Genomic DNA, 21,184 nt, shown 5'->3' with positions numbered 1-21,184 from the left:
ATGGTGAGGAATTACAGCTGCAACATCTCATAATGTTCCATAACTGAGCAGCGTATCACTGAGAAACGTCCTGCTCAAGTTGTCCTTGCAATGGAGGTTTGGGTTGAATAACTCGTTCCTCCAATGTATCATCATCGGACTTGCGCTCGGACTGTATATAATATATAAATCTTTATAATAAGAATTTAGTAGGTTTATATTATTTTATATTATTTCATTAAGTTGCAGAGCTTGTTTTGTGGAATGAAACATGTAGATTAATATTATTTTCTTAATTTGCATGTTTTGTTTTGTGGAATGAGATATACAATGGAAATGTGAGTATTGTGTTTGTTTGTTTGTTTTTTGTTTTTTTTGTGGCAGTTAAAACGTGGAAGCTGCACCAGAACTAGTCCAATTCCATGCCTTCACACAAACTGTTTGTGTTCATTCAAGTTATTTAATGCATTAAAGATTAATTTAACAAGAAATCATTCCCAACATGTTGATGCAAACCAAACAATTTTCCCTTTAACACATTAACCAAAAGCCATATGAGAACTGAGCTGGACTATGACATCACGGTTTTCTCCAGAGCGGCTATATTATATATATAAATTAACTAAATTAATAACTTTTTTACAACAAAAATGAAACATCACTGAGCTTACTTAAACTGGACTGTAACGCTATTTTCTTCTGGAAACAAACTTTGTTGCATTATTTTCCTGTTATCTCTGTAAAGCTGCTTTGAAACAATCTGTATTGTAAAAAGCGCTATATAAATAAATGTGACTTGACTTGATTCATATAGCAGCCTAGTCATAACTCATAAACACCTATTCAGCAATATATGATTTGGAAACAAGAAACAAAACCCAAAACCAAACTGACATTAGCCTATCTCTTTGGAACAATCCGGAAAGTTGAAGGTTAATAACATGAGCACTTTACTCCATCATGTAAATGTGCCAGATATTCACATGTTGTTGCAAGTTTTAAAGTTGAGAGCAGAGAAATAGGCCTACACACTCTCTCTCTCACACACACACATATAACGCATATATAAAATAAAATTATGGCTATATTTATTTGCAACAGTTGTGTTAAGACATTTCTGTTTTAAGAACAGCTGATGGACACCGTGCTGAGTTGTCATGGGAACATTCCAGGTGAAGATAATGAGGAAGTTAGGGTTTCTAAACCGTGAATTTTTAGGGGCATGATATTCAAATGGCGTTTTTAGCGCCACATTTATCAACGTCCGATCATTCGATTGGCTGTATTCAAATGTTTCAGTGAATCACACCTGAACCCTGTCCTAAGATGATTTCTGCGCTCAGATCTACGTTAGATTGATAAATGAGGCCCAATTAGTAAAGTAAGTTAAAAACGCAGGGCTCTTTCTGGAACTTAACAAACATTTTCTCTGAGATTCTGAAGACAACAATCTGAAAAGTAAGGTGAGTTTTTGGAACAGAAATCTACTGAATAACATTTGCTTTGTCTTTAAAATACACTGAGATTCCACAGTGTGCAGCATTTGAGTGCAGACATTTAACTTTACCTGCTTTATTTATTTTTAGGTTCATTTCAGGTTCATTATGGCAATGCTGAGTAGTCTTCTGCTTCTTTTTGTTATCTTCTCCATGGGGAATTCAGATGGTAACCGAAACATTTAATTGTAAAAACCCTTGCCAGTTTAAGTGCAATATGGGAATGTACAAGATTCCACTTACTGATATTTGCATGATTAATGAAGGATTTTCAGTGTTAAAGTACACATTCTTTTTTGGCATATAATTAACATAAAATAAAAATGCTAAATATTACAAAATCCACATTTAGGTAGTGAATCCGCACGTGCTTTAGGAAGATGTCCACGTGGATGGAGAAATTTTGGACGCCGGTGCTACAAGTACTTCTCTCAATCGGTTCCCTGGATCACAGCAGAGGTAATGTATTATACAACAAGGTTATTTGGACAACACCTTATATTAGGTGTCTTTAACTACATCTAAATAGTTTGGTACAATGTATTGTTAAACACTTTTGCTGCTATTGAGTTGGGATATGGGTAAGGTTAGGGACAGGTTTTATGGTTAGGTTTAAGGGTGGGTTAACACTGGGTCAACAGAGTAATCTTAGATCTAATTACAGCTGTATTAATTGCTTGCATTTAAAAAGGAAAAATTGGAAGTACAATGTAAGTTTACTGACTCAAATGATTAATTTAAATGTTAGTTTAGATTAAATACTCTTAATATAAGTGGGAATGTTTCTTTGTTTGCAAATTACTAAAATGTTTAAAGTCATTTCTGCTTTCTACTAAAAAGATAAGATGTAATGACAAATCTGTCTCTTCAGAGAAACTGTCAATCTTTTGGTGCGAATCTCGCATCTGTGCATGATCAACCAGAGAATAATTTCCTGCTGAGTCTGGTGCCTTCTTCCAGAAAAACTTGGGTTGGTGCTCATGATGCTGTACAAGTAAGTTAAACTTTTGTGCCCTAAAGAAACCTATTTGTTTGTCTAAACTGAAATTTCTGCTTTAATCAAAGGCAAAGTTTCTAATGAAGATGGTTTGACTTCAAAGCTGACCTTAATTGGCTTACGTCTGACTACAGTAGTGCACTTTTTGTATTCATTCTCTGCCCTTATTAGGACGGAGAGTGGTTGTGGAGTGATGGAACTGTGTATGACTATACCAACTGGTGCTCTGGAGAACCTAACAATGCTGGTGGTCCTGAGAACTGTTTGGAGATCAACTGGACCTGTGAGTGCACTCATTTAACTAATTTGCAATCCTATAATTTCATATCATACAGTAACATTAAATGACTTGTTTGGATTTCACTATGCCTTAAGTTGAACACCACTGTAATGATCAACTGATTTCATTATTCCACCATACAGCTAACCGTTGCTGGAACGATGCATCCTGTTCAATCTCAAAGACCTATATTTGTGAGATCCCGTTATCCTGATCCATATTGACTTTGTTTGTACTACATTTTCTGATCTTATCTTTACAAAACTGTTCTGAAATTCGATATCAATTTTCTCTGAAACACTCCTCAAATTAATAAAGCATTGAATTAAGGCATGTGAATTGTGGACAATCAAATAAATGTGTATATTGTATAGCAACGTTTGAGGATATGGTTAGTAGACTGGCATTTAATGATATCAGGGAAGGGGTTTAAGCAAGCGCACACAGCAGCTTCATTGACAAACACTAGAAGACATTTGTTTTCTACACTGGATTGTAAGTAACTCTTTGTTTTGTCTTAATAAAATATGTATCATGATCCTGGAATTCACCATGATCTTTACATGGTATTCTGGCTCAAGTACAAACCCCATGTTACTCTTTGATTTGTTGAATGTCACATGTATAATGTAAATGTAGGCATAGGTGAATATTTTTGGAAAGAAAATATTGGTTGCAATCTACAGGGTTTAGAAAAGTATGGGACTTGCAGTGTGCAAGTATATTTGCATTTCCAGACTATTGCCCATATTTAGTGTTCTATAAATTAAGAATTTAATGAACACACTTATAATTGTGTTTTCATGGCAGCTGTTTAGTGATTGTCAAACACAACTTAATTATGCAAAAATGAAATGCATGGGTTTCTTATGATATTCTTTACACTATTACAGAGCCACTAAAAGGATCTTTGCAAAAATAAAAAATATCCAGCCTTTTGTGTGCGCATGAAAAAACATTCAACTTAGCATAGACCATGCACACTGAGCCACCTATTGCACCATCAGCCCATTTCATGGTGTGGTTTCTTGGCTGCCATAGAGTCTGTTAAAACAGTCTTTTGATAGACCCTTAAATTTGGCAAATAGGACAATGCACAAAACCATATTGTGCCATGGTTTCTCCTCCGCCACAGAGGATACATTCAATTGGACATTAGGCCTTGATATTAGAGGTATTACTCTAAGGAAAGTCAAATTTTGAGCGAATGGGCCTAGATTTCTATTAATTCATGTGCATATTTGCTTTCTTTTTCTTCATAGTAAGCTGGCAGGGATGCACAAAGGACATGGGTTGTAGTATATAAAACTAGAAATTGAATGTGTAGTTGTAAATTGTAACCATGCAAAAAAATCCTGTGCGCATGTGAATAGTTCCTCGAGGTAACGAAAAAGTTTCTTGTGTGCATGCAAAAGTCTGTATTTATACACTACTGTGCAAAAGTCTAAGGCACTTTAGTATTTTCACCCCCCAAAAAATTGTTTTAGACAGACTAAATCCAGAAGAACTACAGCAATGTCTCCAAGATGCTTGAAGAAACCTTCCTGCAAAGCTACAGCACTGTGAGACATTTTAGGCACTTGTGTAAAAATGCTGTAAAGTAAGGATGCTTTCCAAAATAATGTCATAAATAGATTTGATTGATCAGTTAGCTTCTATTAACTGAATCAAATCAATATTTGGTGTGGCCACCCTTTGCGTTTAAAACAGCTGTTGTCCAGGTACACTTGCACATAGCTTTTCATGTAGCTTTGTAGGAAAGTTTCAAGCGTCTTGGAGACGTTGCCACAGTTCTTCTGGACTTAGTAGTTTTTTTCTGTTTCTTCATGTAATCCCAGATGGACTTGATGAAGGTGAGATCAGATCTTTGTCTGGATTACCGGCTGTTGTCAGACTCCTTATGCATATAAAAATCTCACTGGATTATTACAATGGCAAAATAAATCTTTGGAAATGTAACCTGATATTTCCTACTGACACTACAGCAAAGGATATGAAAAACTGTCTTAAAAACAGTTTTTGGGGGTGAAAATACTAATTTTGCTTTGGAGTTCTCCTACAACAAACACTTTAATTTTCTTAAAATATACATTGTACATCACCACATTTTTCAATGATTCTCAAACTAATCATCCGATGATTAAGTCTCTTTAAATCCCTCCTTCCCACTGCCTGCTCTGCTCTGATTGGCCAGATGGCCCAGTCTGTTGTGATTGGTCAACCGCTTACAGCGCCTGTCGGAAGCTAAACACCCATTACCATAACTGAACTTCAGCTCCGGAGGCTTCCTCAGTCCTCAGCGATTACACACTGTAAAGAAGTGTAAACCTCATTTTAGAAGAGGAAATTTTAGAAGCATTCGTCAAAAGGTTATACTGCTGTTGTATCGCTGTGGTAATTTTAACCAGACTCTTCACATCCTCATCCTTTGAAAGGGTTTACAAAGAGAATTTGCTTTTGCAGAGCAGAAAACAGCGTCCTCTCGACATACACAACACAAACCAGCTACAGCGTTTGAGGGCGGGTCAAGATGTTTGCGGGCGGACAACATAAATCTTAGGTGGGCATTAGGCAAATGTGTTACCCAGTGACGTGTAGCCGTCATGGAAGTAAGATTCAAATTCCTGCTGACTCGTTTAGGCGGTTCAGAGTCAATTCTCTCTTTTGAGAAAAAAACAACTTTATTTATCGCATGCTCTTTCGTCTTCATAACTTTGCAGAAAGCTGCATGAAAGAGAATATTTGAAAAAGCATAATAGGGGGCACTTTAAATATGGTCTGAAAATCTACAGAGAGGTTTGGAAATTTTAGTCTGGAAAAGTATGGAATTTTGAAATGGAAAATGTGTAGGAACCCTGAATCTAGGGCGCCCCCCACCTTCCAGCTTCATGAGGTCCCCTGTGGGTCCCTAATGCTAAATGCCCCAGTTCTAAACTATAAGGTTGGTCGCCCTAAAATCAAACCAGGTTAAGAGGACCTAAAATATAATATGGCATTCAATTTACAATCAACTTAACAGTATAACAAGGGCTTAGACACAAAAACAAATTAAACAGAAATAAAAAATAAACCATATCTGCACAGGCTCAAAAAAATAACCTTCTAAACAGCAAACCAGCAAGGGATACAAGATTATCACAAGGGTATTTGGAAAATATTATATAAATTGTTATATAAAAAAATTTTTTTTTTTTTTTTTTTTTTTTTTGACAGGGGTTTTAGATGTTGTACCAGTTATTTCCCTCGTGAAGAGATGAAGCTCAATCTCTGTAACGTCACACTGACGCACGCGTTCTGAATCTTCAGCTGCAGTCACGGTTTCAATTTCAAATGTCTTTATTTGCAGCTAAAAAGTCCATAACTAGGCCATTTTTTATGTAGGATGTGCCATTCTAACCTTTAAAACCCTACATTTGCATGAACTGTTGTTTAAACTAATGTTCAATGTTTTTAGAAGTGAAACTACAACCACACTCTTTAATAAATAGCCTATATCAGCTCAAAATGGTACATTTGTATTTTAGTCCAGGTGATATGTGAAAATGATGTTCACTTTTTCATAAAAGCATGAATCTTGGTACAGTTATACAGTTTGTGGCCCTGAACATTTTCACAAATGGAGCCATCGCAAAAACGTGTTGTGGCGGCCATTTTGCTTTCCGCCTTGACCAAATTTAGTATTTTGTATCATATCTCCCGATTCAAACATGATAACATGTAAAATGTGATGTCTACCCCTATGTTGGTGAATGATTACAATGATACCATATACAGCATCATAAACCGTTCAGGTGAATAGTTAATGGTTAATTCAATGACATTGTGAGAAGGATTACAATGAAATCACAGTATCTGAGAAGACACAGAATGAAATTAAGCATTTTTCATGTACTCTTAATTAACAATCACAAGCGCATGAGCAAAACAGTGCTACAATGAAGGGAGATTGAGGAGCAGTTGATCTGATGCAAAAGCAGGATTCCCTCTGTCGTTGGACTGTGCTGGACCAGAAGTGTCTTGTCTAACTGATGAGTTTGAAAATGCCATGGAGTTCAGCAATAAGGGTGTCTCTGAAAACAGACATCAAGAATAAGGCCAAAAATTGGTTGATGTGATCGAGGAAATGGGAACCCCTTCGTAGAGGACAGCAACAACCTTCTGAAGCTGGACTCAAGAGAATTAGCAGACCAAGCTGTTGTGGATGCTGTTCGGGTTGCAGAGAGGATGGGCCAAGAGCAGTACAAACTCTTTGTTACAGAGATGCAGGGCACGAAACCCATCACCACCCCTTTGAAAAGGAACAATCTCTCTCTTATTAAAACAGCTCCAATAAGAGGACAGTCCAAGACAAAACTCACTGAAAAATGACTGTTTTCCACACTCTACATCACCTGTCAGACCCGTGATGGGAACCTAGAAAACTTCTTCAAACACGAAAATCAGGCCTACCTTCCATCACTCTCTCATGGTGGACTACGCTCTGGAAACAAGGCTGATCTGTTAAGTTGCCTAGAAAACAGTATAAGCAGTGCCTAGGGCTCCAGACAGGGCCTAGGGCTTTTTTTTAAAGTGTCCCTATTATGGCTTTTCAAATATTGTTTTCCCCTTCAAGCAGTGTGTAATAAAGCTGTTTGTGAATGTAAACATTCTGCAAAGTTATAAAGTTGAAAGTGCACGATAAATAAAGTTATTGTCTCCCAAAAGAAAGAATCGACTCTGAACCGACTAAACAAGTTGTTTGTATTTCGAATCCTACTGCTTTACGGTTCTACTGTACGTCACTAGAAAAAAATATTTGCATAATTCCCGCCTATGTTGTATGTTGTCCGCCCACGAACAACTTGACCAGCCCTCAAACTTCATTCTGATTTCAATGCGGGATTTGCAAAACGCTTGCTCTTGAAATATGGGTCAGTACCAAGTTTATTTGGACCAGCTTGCTCTTCAGAATCACAACCTGTAAGTATGTGTGATGAAATGATGAAGAGATTCAATTGCAAGTGTAAACAGATATTTATTAAGAAGAGCTGGTCAGAGATGGTGTGAGCGATGAATGATATAATGTCCAGAGATAACACTTGGCAGCACAGGGACGCTGGGGACAGCCCAGAACTCCGGTGGTGAAAGATGGTGATGAAGATGACAAACACAAACTGGAAACCAGGAAATGGCGCGGGTGATCAGAGTGCAGGACGATGACGAATACACAGGCTCAGATGAAGGCAGGAACACACTGGAAACAGGCAGGATAACACGGGAACAGGCAGGAACACACAGAACATCCAACAACTCTCGAACAAAGACAAGGTGACAACAGAGAGACTAAAGCCTGGTTCACACGGCAGGATAATTAGGCCGATTTTAGCCCCGATTCACCCCTTCCGACAATCTTAAGGATGCCACGATTATCGTAAAATAATCTGATCAGATATTCCTGCCGTGTGTGGTGTGTTAAGACTGCTCTCGTCTGCTCGGAAGGACGTCGGGACCGCTCCGATCTCAAATCGGGGATTTTTTGGGCCCGATTTCTCCTCATGTGTGGTGTCCCCCGGGAACAAACGAGCACGCAGCCTTTGTTAAAAACAAACTACAAACTATCGCCACTGCATCCTCTTCATCCGACATGATTGTTTACTCTGAAGTCACGTTTGATCTCGAGGGATTTTGCGAGATTTCCTGTCTGACCTGGGAATGCTCATAAACTTGACACAGCGACCCCATTGGATTCAACGGAGGCAAGTGAAGTCAATTAGAAGCACTAACTTCATGATGGTCGAGCGTACTGCGCAGACTCACACTGAGCTTGACGACGTAGATGTGACGTGAGCAACCCGTCTGTCTTCTAGTAGCTGTGCCAAGCGAAATCTGAATCATTCCCTTCCGAAACTTGCAGAGACGGAGAGTGTGAGTAGGAGGTGTCCATGAGCTTGGAGCAGGAGAAACTTTTGCTAAGTATTCTGTTTAATTACTTTGCCATTTTGCCTCCACGTCCCCCCGATTGCGCGCGAGCTTCTCCTCCTGTCCATACGGTAATCTCTCTACTGTGCGACAGCCGACAGAGAGTCGCGTTGGTATGACGCAATCGTTAGCCTATTTTTACAAAAACTGCTTCTACGGGGCCATAACGTAAGATACAAGGTAATGGAGCCTTTTATACATTTTCGTGTTTCTTTAGAAATAAATAATGGACAAATGGAGTCTTTAAACACCTCAGATGTAAAGTTATTCGCTGTCAAAGTGACGCCAAAATGAATGGGAGTCAATGGGATGCTAATGTCACCTAGTGACCAACGCTAAATAGAATAAATCAGGTCCCAGCCACAGGAACAAAACAGACAGTCAATGTGTGGATACAACAAAGTCTTTATTGGGACAGCAAGTACTAACTAGAAATAGTGTTACGTAGGGGAAAGTTCTCTAAAATGATGTCTCTGAAGCCATTTAGAAAGGTTAAGGTTTGGTGGCTTCACAGCAGTTCGCTCCAGCAGTTCGCTCCAGCTGTCCTCCCTCCAAAAAGTCAAGTGGACACGTCCAGAAGGTCACAGCAGTCGTCCGACCCACAGGAGAAAGTTACGGTACTCTCAGCGGCAAACATCGACGTTGAGGGAGATTCCGGTGTAACCAAGGCAGTCTTCACAGCAACCTTGGGCCCAGGAGCCCAAGATGAATAATCCAGAGGCTAGAAGAGAGCACCAAGAATGACCACCAACATCACAGATAGCAGGTCACACTTACACTGTAGTACGATCAAATATAATTACGGCCCTTCAGGCAACATCAGAGAGCGTTGAGGGAGGTTCGAGGATAGCCACAGTCTTCAGGACGCTGCCAGCCACTGGAACCATAAGATAGGTATTGCTGGGGCTAAAAGCAAACGACCACAATGAACACCAACACCACAGAAAATGGACACACATTCACAATGTGTGGTAATAAAATATAATTACGGCCCTTTAGGCAATATTAGAGAGCGTTGAGAAAATCCAGCTGCAGTATCCCGGTGGTCAAATAGAGATGCCTGGGAACCTGGGCTTCATTTGCAGAGCAGGGAAGTGCATTGGACACAATGGCAGCAGATCAGCAGTCACCAAGCCAACCCTCTCTGTTCCAAAGAACCAGTTTTTATCTCCTTCAAACTAGGCATGGCCAGCTGTTAGACAATTAGTCACTAATTGCCATCATCAGCAGCAATGCAGAGGCAATAATAAAGTTACTTAAATCACAGGAAGTGTCGTCCAAATATGGGCAGAAAGGTGGGGCATGGTGACGAGTTCTAATGAATTAATGAAGTCTCATTAGCAGGGGAGGAAGCACAGTCCAAATATGGGCATAGTAATAAAACAGGAAACGGGTTGCCAGGTTTGTTCATAAATGGGTGTCTATAAAGAATCAAGCAGGGCAGATTAAGAAATAACAAAACCCACTACAAATTTGATGCACATGCACAGTAGATAACCACTACAATTCAGAGTGCCAATATATTAATGCACACAGTAAACACCATCACACATAACACTGCACACAGTAAGGCCCAAATGTCTCTGATCAAAAACAAACAAAATACTGAGTCAACCTGTGACACTAACAGCAGGTGATGGTCTGATAGCCAATGGCGGCGCCAGGGAAGCTTCAACATAATATGAAACGCTGCCCCCCTGGGGAATGCTCAGGAGTCAAATCGGTTCGTGTGTGATGTGTCGATTTTGCCGTGTGGCTGTGCACCACACACTGTAGGCCTACAACCAAAACTGTTAGACCCATGTTTTTTTATTGCCGTGTGTGGGCTCTCTCAGATTTGGAAAATCAGCCGACAATTTTAAAATCGTCCCGTGTGAAACAGGCTTAAATAGGGTGTGTAAATCGGCTGCAGCAGGCGCATTGATCAGCTGCAGCTGGAAACTGATCAGCGGCTCCGCCCACATACGTAATTTTGTGTTTTATATTGTGCAACTCACAATAATCGTCCAATAACTAACGTTATTACTGTCTTACTGAAATGCTTAGAACTGCTAATCAGTCGTGATTAGGTATATCACAATTACCTAAAACTGTGTCTATTAATGCAGATTGTCTGTCGCTCTTACTCCTCTGAGTAAAGATGGAGCAAGATTCACATTAGTGCTGGGCACCGTTATTGATACAGTTCCCGCATGTGCACTGCAATAAATTAGAAATATACACATGGGTTTGTTGATGGACATACACTTGTTAATGCTGATGGTGAGGAATTACAGCTGCAACATCTCATAATGTTCCATAACTGAGCAGCGTATCACTGAGAAACGTCCTGCTCAAGTTGTCCTTGCAATGGAGGTTCGGGTTGAATAACTCGTTCCTCCAATGTATCATCATCGGACTTGCGCTCGGACTGTATATAATATATAAATCTTTATAATAAGAATTTAGTAGGTTTATATTATTTTATATTATTTCATTAAGTTGCAGAGCTTGTTTTGTGGAATGAAACATGTAGATTAATATTATTTTCTTAATTTGCATGTTTTGTTTTGTGGAATGAGATATACAATGGAAATGTGAGTATTGTGTTTGTTTGTTTGTTTTTTTTTGTTTTTTTTTGTGGCAGTTAAAACGTGGAAGCTGCACCAGAACTAGTCCAATTCCATGCCTTCACACAAACTGTTTGTGTTCATTCAAGTTATTTAATGCATTAAAGATTAATTTAACAAGAAATCATTCCCAACATGTTGATGCAAACCAAACAATTTTCCCTTTAACACATTAACCAAAAGCCATATGAGAACTGAGCTGGACTATGACATCACGGTTTTCTCCAGAGCGGCTATATTATATATATAAATTAACTAAATTAATAACTTTTTTACAACAAAAATGAAACATCACTGAGCTTACTTAAACTGGACTGTAACGCTATTTTCTTCTGGAAACAAACTTTGTTGCATTATTTTCCTGTTATCTCTGTAAAGCTGCTTTGAAACAATCTGTATTGTAAAAAGCGCTATATAAATAAATGTGACTTGACTTGATTCATATAGCAGCCTAGTCATAACTCATAAACACCTATTCAGCAATATATGATTTGGAAACAAGAAACAAAACCCAAAACCAAACTGACATTAGCCTATCTCTTTGGAACAATCCGGAAAGTTGAAGCGCGGGTTAATTAACATGAGCACTTTACTCCATCATGTAAATGTGCCAGATATTCACATGTTGTTGCAAGTTTTAAAGTTGAGAGCAGAGAAATAGGCCTACACACTCTCTCTCTCACACACACACATATAACGCATATATAAAATAAAATTATGGCTATATTTATTTGCAACAGTTGTGTTAAGACATTTCTGTTTTAAGAACAGCTGATGGACACCGTGCTGAGTTGTCATGGGAACATTCCAGGTGAAGATAATGAGGAAGTTAGGGTTTCTAAACCGTGAATTTTTAGGGGCATGATATTCAAATGGCGTTTTTAGCGCCACATTTATCAACGTCCGATCATTCGATTGGCTGTATTCAAATGTTTCAGTGAATCACACCTGAACCCTGTCCTAAGATGATTTCTGCGCTCAGATCTACGTTAGATTGATAAATGAGGCCCAATTAGTAAAGTAAGTTAAAAACGCAGGGCTCTTTCTGGAACTTAACAAACATTTTCTCTGAGATTCTGAAGACAACAATCTGAAAAGTAAGGTGAGTTTTTGGAACAGAAATCTACTGAATAACATTTGCTTTGTCTTTAAAATACACTGAGATTCCACAGTGTGCAGCATTTGAGTGCAGACATTTAACTTTACCTGCTTTATTTATTTTTAGGTTCATTTCAGGTTCATTATGGCAATGCTGAGTAGTCTTCTGCTTCTTTTTGTTATCTTCTCCATGGGGAATTCAGATGGTAACCGAAACATTTAATTGTAAAAACCCTTGCCAGTTTAAGTGCAATATGGGAATGTACAAGATTCCACTTACTGATATTTGCATGATTAATGAAGGATTTTCAGTGTTAAAGTACACATTCTTTTTTGGCATATAATTAACATAAAATAAAAATGCTAAATATTACAAAATCCACATTTAGGTAGTGAATCCGCACGTGCTTTAGGAAGATGTCCACGTGGATGGAGAAATTTTGGACGCCGGTGCTACAAGTACTTCTCTCAATCGGTTCCCTGGATCACAGCAGAGGTAATGTATTATACAACAAGGTTATTTGGACAACACCTTATATTACGTGTCTCTAACTACATCTAAATAGTTTGGTACAATGTATTAAACACTTTTGCTGCTATTGAGTTGGGATATGGGTAAGGTTAGGGACAGGTTTTATGGTATGGTTAGGTTTAAGGGTGGGTTAACACTGGGTCAACAGAGTAATCTTAGATCTAATTACAGGTGTATTAATTGCTTGCATTTAAAAAGGAAAAATTGGAAGTACAATGTAAGTTTACTGACTCAAATGATTAATTTAAATGTTAGTATAGATTAAATACTCTTAATATAAGTGGGAATGTTTCTTTGTTTGCAAATTACTAAAATGTTTAAAGTCATTTCTGCTTTCTACTAAAAAGATAAGATGTAATGACAAATCTGTCTCTTCAGAGAAACTGTCAATCTTTTGGTGCGAATCTCGCATCTGTGCATGATCAACCAGAGAATAATTTCCTGCTGAGTCTGGTGCCTTCTTCCAGAAAAACTTGGGTTGGTGCTCATGATGCTGTACAAGTAAGTTAAACTTTTGTGCCCTAAAGAAACCTATTTGTTTGTCTAAACTGAAATTTCTGCTTTAATCAAAGGCAAAGTTTCTAATGAAGATGGTTTGACTTCAAAGCTGACCTTAATTGGCTTACGTCTGACTACAGTAGTGCACTTTTTGTATTCATTCTCTGCCCTTATTAGGACGGAGAGTGGTTGTGGAGTGATGGAACTGTGTATGACTATACCAACTGGTGCTCTGGAGAACCTAACAATGCTGGTGGTCCTGAGAACTGTTTGGAGATCAACTGGACCTGTGAGTGCACTCATTTAACTAATTTGCAATCCTATAATTTCATATCATACAGTAACATTAAATGACTTGTTTGGATTTCACTATGCCTTAAGTTGAACACCACTGTAATGATCAACTGATTTCATTATTCCACCATACAGCTAACCGTTGCTGGAACGATGCATCCTGTTCAATCTCAAAGACCTATATTTGTGAGATCCCGTTATCCTGATCCATATTGACTTTGTTTGTACTACATTTTCTGATCTTATCTTTACAAAACTGTTCTGAAATTCGATATCAATTTTCTCTGAAACACTCCTCAAATTAATAAAGCATTGAATTAAGGCATGTGAATTGTGGACAATCAAATAAATGTGTATATTGTATAGCAACGTTTGAGGATATGGTTAGTAGACTGGCATTTAATGATATCAGGGAAGGGGTTTAAGCAAGCGCACACAGCAGCTTCATTGACAAACACGAAGACATTTGTTTTCTACACTGGATTGTAAGTAACTCTTTGTTTTGTCTTAAAATATGTATCATGATCCTGGAATTCACCATGATCTTTACATGGTATTCTGGCTGAAGTACAAACCCCATGGTACTCTTTGATTTGTTGAATGTCACATGTATAATGTAAATGTAGGCATGGGTGAATATTTTTGGAAAGAAAATATTGGTTGCAATCTACAGGGTTTCTACGCAGTTTAGAAAAGTATGGGACTTGCAGTGTGTGATTTCTAGGTATGGAAAAATATTTGCATTTCCAGACTATTGGCCATATTTAGTGTTCTATAAATTAAGAATTTAATGAACACTTATAATTGTGTTTTCATGGCAGCTGTTTAGTGATTGTCAAACACAACTTAATTATGCAAAAATGAAATGCATGGGTTTCTTATGATATTCTTTACACTATTACAGAGCCACTAAAAGGATCTTTGCAAAAATAAAAAATATGCAGACTTTTGTGTGCGCATGAGAAAACATTAAACTTAGCATAGACCATGCACACTGAGCCACCTATTGCACCATCAGCCCATTTCATGGTGTGGTTTCTTGGCTGCCATAGAGTCTGTTAAAACAGTCTTTTGATAGACCCTTAAATTTGGCAAATAGGACAATGCACAAAACCATATTGTGCCATGGTTTCTCCTCCGCCACAGAGGATACATTCAATTGGACATTAGGCCTTGATATTAGAGGTATTACTCTAAGGAAAGTCAAATTTTGAGCGAATGGGCCTAGATTTCTATTAATTCATGTGCATATTTGCTTTCTTTTTCTTCATAGTAAGCTGGCAGGGATGCACAAAGGACATGGGTTGTAGTAGCCTATATAAAACTAGAAATTGAATGTGTAGTTGTAAATTGTAAGCATGCAAAAAAATCCTGTGCGCATGTGAATAGTTCCTCGAGGTAACGAAAAAGTTTCTTGTGTGCATGCAAAAGTCTGTATTTCTACACTACTGTGCAAAAGTCTAAGGCACTTTAGTATTTTCACCCCCAAAAAAATTGTTTTAGACAGACTAAATCCAGAAGAACTACAGCAATGTCTCCAAGATGCTTGAAGAAACCTTCCTGCAAAGCTACAGCACTGTGAGACATTTTAGGCACTTGTGTAAAAATGCTGTAAAGTAAGGATGCTTTCCAAAATAATGTCATAAATAGATTTGATTTATCAATTAGCTTCTATTAACTGAATCAAATCAATATTTGGTGTGGCCACCCTTTGCGTTTAAAACAGCTGTTTTCCAGGTACACTTGCACATAGCTTTTCATGTAGCTTTGTAGGAAAGTTTCAAGCGTCTTGGAGACGTTGCCACAGTTCTTCTGGACTTAGTAGTTTTTTTTGTGGCAGTGTCGCTTAAAACATGGAAGCTGCACCAGAACTAGTCCAATTCCATGCCTTCACACAAACTGTTTGTGTTCATTCAAGTTATTTAATGCATTAAAGATTAATTTAACAAGAAATCATTCCCAACATGTTGATGCAAACCAAACAATTATCCCTTTAACACATTAACCAAAAGCCATATGAGAACTGAGCTGGACTATGACATCACGGTTTTCTCCAGAGCGGCTATATTATATATATAAATTAACTAAATTAATAACTTTTTTACAACAAAAATGAAACATCACTGAGCTTACTTAAACTGGACTGTAACGCTATTTTCTTCTGGAAACAAACTTTGTTGCATTATTTTCCTGTTATCTCTGTAAAGCTGCTTTGAAACAATCTGTATTGTAAAAAGCGCTATATAAATAAATGTGACTTGACTTGATTCATAACTGATTATGACTTGATTCATATTGACTTGATTGCCTAGTCATAACTCATAAACACCTATTCAGCAATATATGATTTGGAAACAAGAAACAAAACCCAAAACCAAACTGACATTAGCCTATCTCTTTGGAACAATCTGGAAAGTTGAAGCTCGGGTTAATTAACATGAGCACTTTACTCCATCATGTAAATGTGCCAGATATTCACATGCTGTTGCAAGTTTTAAAGTTGAGAGCAGAGAAATAGGCCTACACACTCTCTCTCTCACACACACATAACGCATATATAAAATAAAATTATGGCTATATTTATTTGCAACAGTTGTGTTAAGACATTTCTGTTTTAAGAACAGCTGATGGACACCGTGCTGAGTTGTCATGGGAACATTCCAGGTGAAGATAATGAGGAAGTTAGGGTTTCTAAACCGTGAATTTTTAGGGGCATGATATTCAAATGACGTTTTTAGCGCCACATTTATCAACGTCCGATCATTCGATTGGCTGTATTCGAGTGTTTCAGTGAATCACACCTGAACCCTGTCCTAAGATGATTTCTGCGCTCAGATCTACGTTAGATTGATAAATGAGGCCCAATTAGTAAAGTAAGTTAAAAACGCAGGGCTCTTTCTGGAACTTAACAAACATTTTCTCTGAGATTCTGAAGACAACAATCTGAAAAGTAAGGTGAGTTTTTGGAACAGAAATCTACTGAATAACATTTGCTTTGTCTTTAAAATACACTGAGATTCCACAGTGTGCAGCATTTGAGTGCAGACATTTAACTTTACCAGCTTTATTCATTTTTAGGTTCATTTCAGGTTCATCATGGCAATGCTGAGAAGTCTTCTGCTTCTTTTTGTTATCTTCTCCATGGGGAATGCAGATGGTAACCAAAACATTTAATTGTAAAAACCCTTGCCAGTTTAAGTGCAATATGGGAGTGTACAAGATTCCACTTACTGATATTTGCATGATTAATGAAGGATTTTCAGTGTTAAAGTACACATTCTTTTTTGGCATATAATTAACATAAAATAAAAATGCTAAATATTACAAAATCCACATTTAGGTAGTGAATCCACACGTGATTTAGGAAGATGTCCACGTGGATGGAGAAATTTTGGACGCCGGTGCTACAAGTACTTCTCTCAATCGGTTCCCTGGATCACAGCAGAGGTAATGTATTATACAACAAGGTTATTTGGACAACACCTTATATTAGGTGTCTTTAACTACATCTAAATAGTTTGGTACAATGTATTGTTAAACACTTTTGCTGCTATTGAGTTGGGATATGGGTAAGGTTAGGGACAGGTTTTATGGTTAGGTTTAAGGGTGGGTTAACACTGGGTCAACAGAGTAATCCTAGATCTAATTACAGCTGTATTAATTGCTTGCATTTAAAAAGGAAAAATTGGAAGTACAATGTAAGTTTACTGACTCAAATGATTAATTTAAATGTTAGTTTAGATTAAATACTCTTAATATAAGTGGGAATGTTTCTTTGTTTGCAAATTACTAAAATGTTTAAAGTCATTTCTGCTTTCTACTAAAAAGATAAGATGTAATGACAAATCTGTCTCTTCAGAGAAACTGTCAATCTTTTGGTGCGAATCTCGCATCTGTGCATGATCAACCAGAGAATAATTTCCTGCTGAGTCTGGTGCCTTCTTCCAGAAAAACTTGGGTTGGTGCTCATGATGCTGTACAAGTAAGTTAAACTTTTGTGCCCTAAAGAAACCTATTTGTTTGTCTAAACTGAAATTTCTGCTTCAATCAAAGGCAAAGTTTCTAATGAAGATGGTTTGACTTCAAAGCTGAACTTAATTGGCTTACGTCTGACTACAGTAGTGCACTTTTTGTATTCATTCTCTTCACTTATTAGGACGGAGAGTGGTTGTGGAGTGATGGAACTGTCTATGACTATACCAACTGGTGCTCTGGAGAACCTAACAATGCAGGTGGTCCTGAGAACTGTTTGGAGATCAACTGGACCTGTGAGTGCACTCATTTAACTAATTTGCAATCCTATAATTTCATATCATACAGTAACATTAAATGACTTGTTTGGATTTCACTATGCCTTAAGTTGAACACCACTGTAATGATCAACTGATTTCATTATTCCACCATACAGCTAACCGTTGCTGGAACGATGCATCCTGTTCAATCTCAAAGACCTATATTTGTGAGATCCTGTTATCCTGATCCATATTGACTTTGTTTGTACTACATTTTCTGATCTTATCTTTACAAAACTGTTCTGAAATTCAATCTCAATTTTCTCTGAAACACTCCTCAAATTAATAAAGCATTGAATTAAGGCATGTGAATTGTGGACAATCAAATAAATGTGTATATTGTATAGCAACGTTTGAGGATATGGTTAGTAGACTGGCATTTAATGATATCAGGGAAGGGGTTTAAGCAAGCGCACACAGCAGCTTCATTGACAAACACTAGAAGACATTTGTTTTCTACACTGGATTGTAAGTAACTCTTTGTTTTGTCTTATTAAAATATGCATCATGATCCTGGAATTCACCATGATCTTTACATGGTATTCTGGCTCAAGTACAAACCCCATGGTACTCTTTGATTTGTTGAATGTCACATGTATAATGTAAATGTAGGCATGGGTGAATATTTTTGGAAAGAAAATATTGGTTGCAATCTACAGGGTTTCTACGCAGTTTAGAAAAGTATGGGACTTGCAGTGTGCGATTTCTAGGTATGGAAAAATATTTGCATTTCCAGACTATTGCCCATATTTAGTGTTCTATAAATTAAGAATTTAATGAACACACAATTATAATTGTGTTTTCATGGCAGCTGTTTAGTGATTGTCAAACACAACTTAATTATGCAAAAATGAAATGCATGGGTTTCTTATGATATTCTTTACACTATTACAGAGCCACTAAAAGGATCTTTGCAAAAATAAAAAATATGCAGACTTTTGTGTGCGCATGAGAAAACATTAAACTTAGCATAGACCATGCACACTGAGCCACCTATTGCACCATCAGCCCATTTCATGGTGTGGTTTCTTGGCTGCCATAGAGTCTGTTAAAACAGTCTTTTGATAGACCCTTAAATTTGGCAAATAGGACAATGCACAAAACCATATTGTGCCATGGTTTCTCCTCTGCCACAGAGGATACATTAAATTGGACATTAGGCCTTGATATTAGAGGTATTACTCTAAGGAAAGTCAAATTTTGAGCGAATGGCCTAGATTTCTATTAATTCATGTGCATATTTGCTTTCTTTTTCTTCATAGTAAGCTGGCAGGGATGCACAAAGGACATGGGTTGTAGTATATAAAACTAGAAATTGAATGTGTAGTTGTAAATTGTAAGCATGCAAAAAAATCCTGTGCGCATGTGAATAGTTCCTCGAGGTAACGAAAAAGTTTCTTGTGTGCATGCAAAAGTCTGTATTTATACACTACTGTGCAAAAGTCTAAGGCACTTTAGTATTTTCACCCCCAAAAAAATTGTTTTAGACAGACTAAATCCAGAAGAACTACAGCAATGTCTCCAAGATGCTTGAAGAAACCTTCCTGCAAAGCTACAGCACTGTGAGACATTTTAGGCACTTGTGTAAAAATGCTGTAAAGTAAGGATGCTTTCCAAAATAATGTCATAAATAGATTTGATTTATCAATTAGCTTCTATTAACTGAATCAAATCAATATTTGGTGTGGCCACCCTTTGCGTTTAAAACAGCTGTTGTCCAGGTACACTTGCACATAGCTTTTCATGTAGCTTTGTAGGAAAGTTTCAAGCGTCTTGGAGACGTTGCCACAGTTCTTCTGGACTTAGTAGTTTTTTTCTGTTTCTTCATGTAATCCCAGATGGACTTGATGAAGGTGAGATCAGATCTTTGTCTGGATTACCGGCTGTTGTCAGACTCCTTATGCATATAAAAATCTCACTGGATTATTACAATGGCAAAATAAATGTTTGGAAATGTAACCTGATATTTCCTACTGACACTACAGCAAAGGATATGAAAAACTGTCTTAAAAACAGTTTTTGGGGGTGAAAATACTAATTTTGCTTTGGAGTTCTCCTACAACAAACACTTTAATTTTCTTAAAATATACATTGTACATCACCACATTTTTCAATGATTCTCAAACTAATCATCCGATGATTAAGTCTCTTTAAATCCCTCCTTCCCACTGCCTGCTCTGCTCTGATTGGCCAGATGGCCCAGTCTGTTGTGATTGGTCAACCGCTTACAGCGCCTGTCGGAAGCTAAACACCTATTACCATAACTGAACTTCAGCTCCGGAGGCTTCCTCAGTCCTCAGCGATTACACACTGTAAAGAAGTGTAAACCTCATTTAGACCTCATGGAGATTTTAGAAGCATTCGTCAAAAGGTTATACTGCTGTTGTATCGCTGTGGTAATTTTAACCAGACTCTTCACATCCTCATCCTTTGAAAGGGTTTACAAAGAGAATTTGCTTTTGCAGAGCAGAAAACAGCGTCCTCTCGACATACACAACACAAACCAGCTACAGCGTTTGAGGGCGGGTCAAGTTGTTTGCGGGCGGACAACATAAAACATAGGTGGGCATTAGGCAAATGTGTTACCCAGTGACGTGTAGTCGTCATGTAAGTAAGATTTAAATTCCTGCTGACTCGTTAAGGCGGTTCAGAGTCAATTCTCTCTTTTGAGAAAAAACTACTTTATTTATCGCATGCTCTTTCAACTTTGCAGAAAGCTGCATGAAAGAGAATATTGGTAACACTTTAAAATACGGATCCTTCGTTAATGAATAACTACACAGGAACAAATGAGTAACACAATGTTAACAATCTAGTAACTACAGTTAACTAACAAGTAACTCTGATTAACGAATTAGTAAGTAATAGCACACAGATTTAAGTGGTAGTTCACTATTAACTAATCAATAACTACTATTTTTTAATACTTCCCAGAGAACTACTGAATTTTTTACAGATTTAAGTGGTAGTTCACTAATAACTAATCAATAACTACAATTTTTTAATACTTCCCAGAGAAATAATGAAAAAAATTCACAATTCATGCAAAACTTAATAACTAATGCAGGAAAAATTACTAGCACTAGATTAACATTACTGCTAGATACTGTACACTAATTATCAATATGTAATAGCGTAGCAGACTTATGAT

The 21,184-nt window shown here is 37.5% G+C and overlaps 3 protein-coding genes across 6 annotated transcripts; all 3 read left to right on the top strand.

The window, feature by feature from the left end:
- The first annotated feature begins 1,206 nt into the window (after positions 1-1,206).
- Positions 1,207-3,164, top strand: LOC311304089 (ladderlectin-like). 2 transcript variants are annotated; one of them, XM_084430955.1, is made up of 6 exons: positions 1,207-1,442; positions 1,566-1,644; positions 1,828-1,934; positions 2,347-2,469; positions 2,644-2,755; positions 2,896-3,164. In XM_084430955.1, the coding sequence occupies exons 2-6, from the start codon at positions 1,584-1,586 to the stop codon at positions 2,964-2,966; spliced, it is 474 nt and encodes a 157-aa protein (XP_084287081.1). In that variant the 5' UTR covers positions 1,207-1,442; positions 1,566-1,583; the 3' UTR covers positions 2,967-3,164. The 2 variants fall into 2 exon arrangements, with proteins under 2 accessions (XP_084287081.1, XP_084287082.1); XM_084430956.1 differs by having other exon boundaries at positions 1,379-1,437.
- A 9,076-nt stretch (positions 3,165-12,240) lies between these two features.
- LOC311303177 (ladderlectin-like) lies at positions 12,241-14,145 on the top strand. Of its 2 annotated transcripts, none has more exons than XM_084429485.1 (6): positions 12,241-12,421; positions 12,545-12,623; positions 12,807-12,913; positions 13,328-13,450; positions 13,625-13,736; positions 13,877-14,145. In XM_084429485.1, the coding sequence occupies exons 2-6, from the start codon at positions 12,563-12,565 to the stop codon at positions 13,945-13,947; spliced, it is 474 nt and encodes a 157-aa protein (XP_084285611.1). In that variant the 5' UTR covers positions 12,241-12,421; positions 12,545-12,562; the 3' UTR covers positions 13,948-14,145. The 2 variants fall into 2 exon arrangements, with proteins under 2 accessions (XP_084285611.1, XP_084285612.1); XM_084429486.1 differs by having other exon boundaries at positions 12,358-12,416.
- A 2,369-nt stretch (positions 14,146-16,514) lies between these two features.
- On the top strand, positions 16,515-18,339 carry LOC311304348 (ladderlectin-like). Of its 2 annotated transcripts, none has more exons than XM_084431306.1 (6): positions 16,515-16,696; positions 16,820-16,898; positions 17,082-17,188; positions 17,601-17,723; positions 17,898-18,009; positions 18,150-18,339. In XM_084431306.1, the coding sequence occupies exons 2-6, from the start codon at positions 16,838-16,840 to the stop codon at positions 18,218-18,220; spliced, it is 474 nt and encodes a 157-aa protein (XP_084287432.1). In that variant the 5' UTR covers positions 16,515-16,696; positions 16,820-16,837; the 3' UTR covers positions 18,221-18,339. The 2 variants fall into 2 exon arrangements, with proteins under 2 accessions (XP_084287432.1, XP_084287433.1); XM_084431307.1 differs by having other exon boundaries at positions 16,655-16,691.
- Positions 18,340-21,184: the final 2,845 nt, after the last annotated feature.

The sequence above is a fragment of the Rutilus rutilus genome, assembly GCF_951802725.1.
Source record: "Rutilus rutilus genome assembly, chromosome: 14".
Lineage (NCBI taxonomy): Eukaryota > Metazoa > Chordata > Actinopteri > Cypriniformes > Leuciscidae > Rutilus > Rutilus rutilus.
The sequence above is the reverse complement of the archived record's forward strand: the minus strand, read 5'-3'. Positions and strand labels throughout refer to the sequence as shown.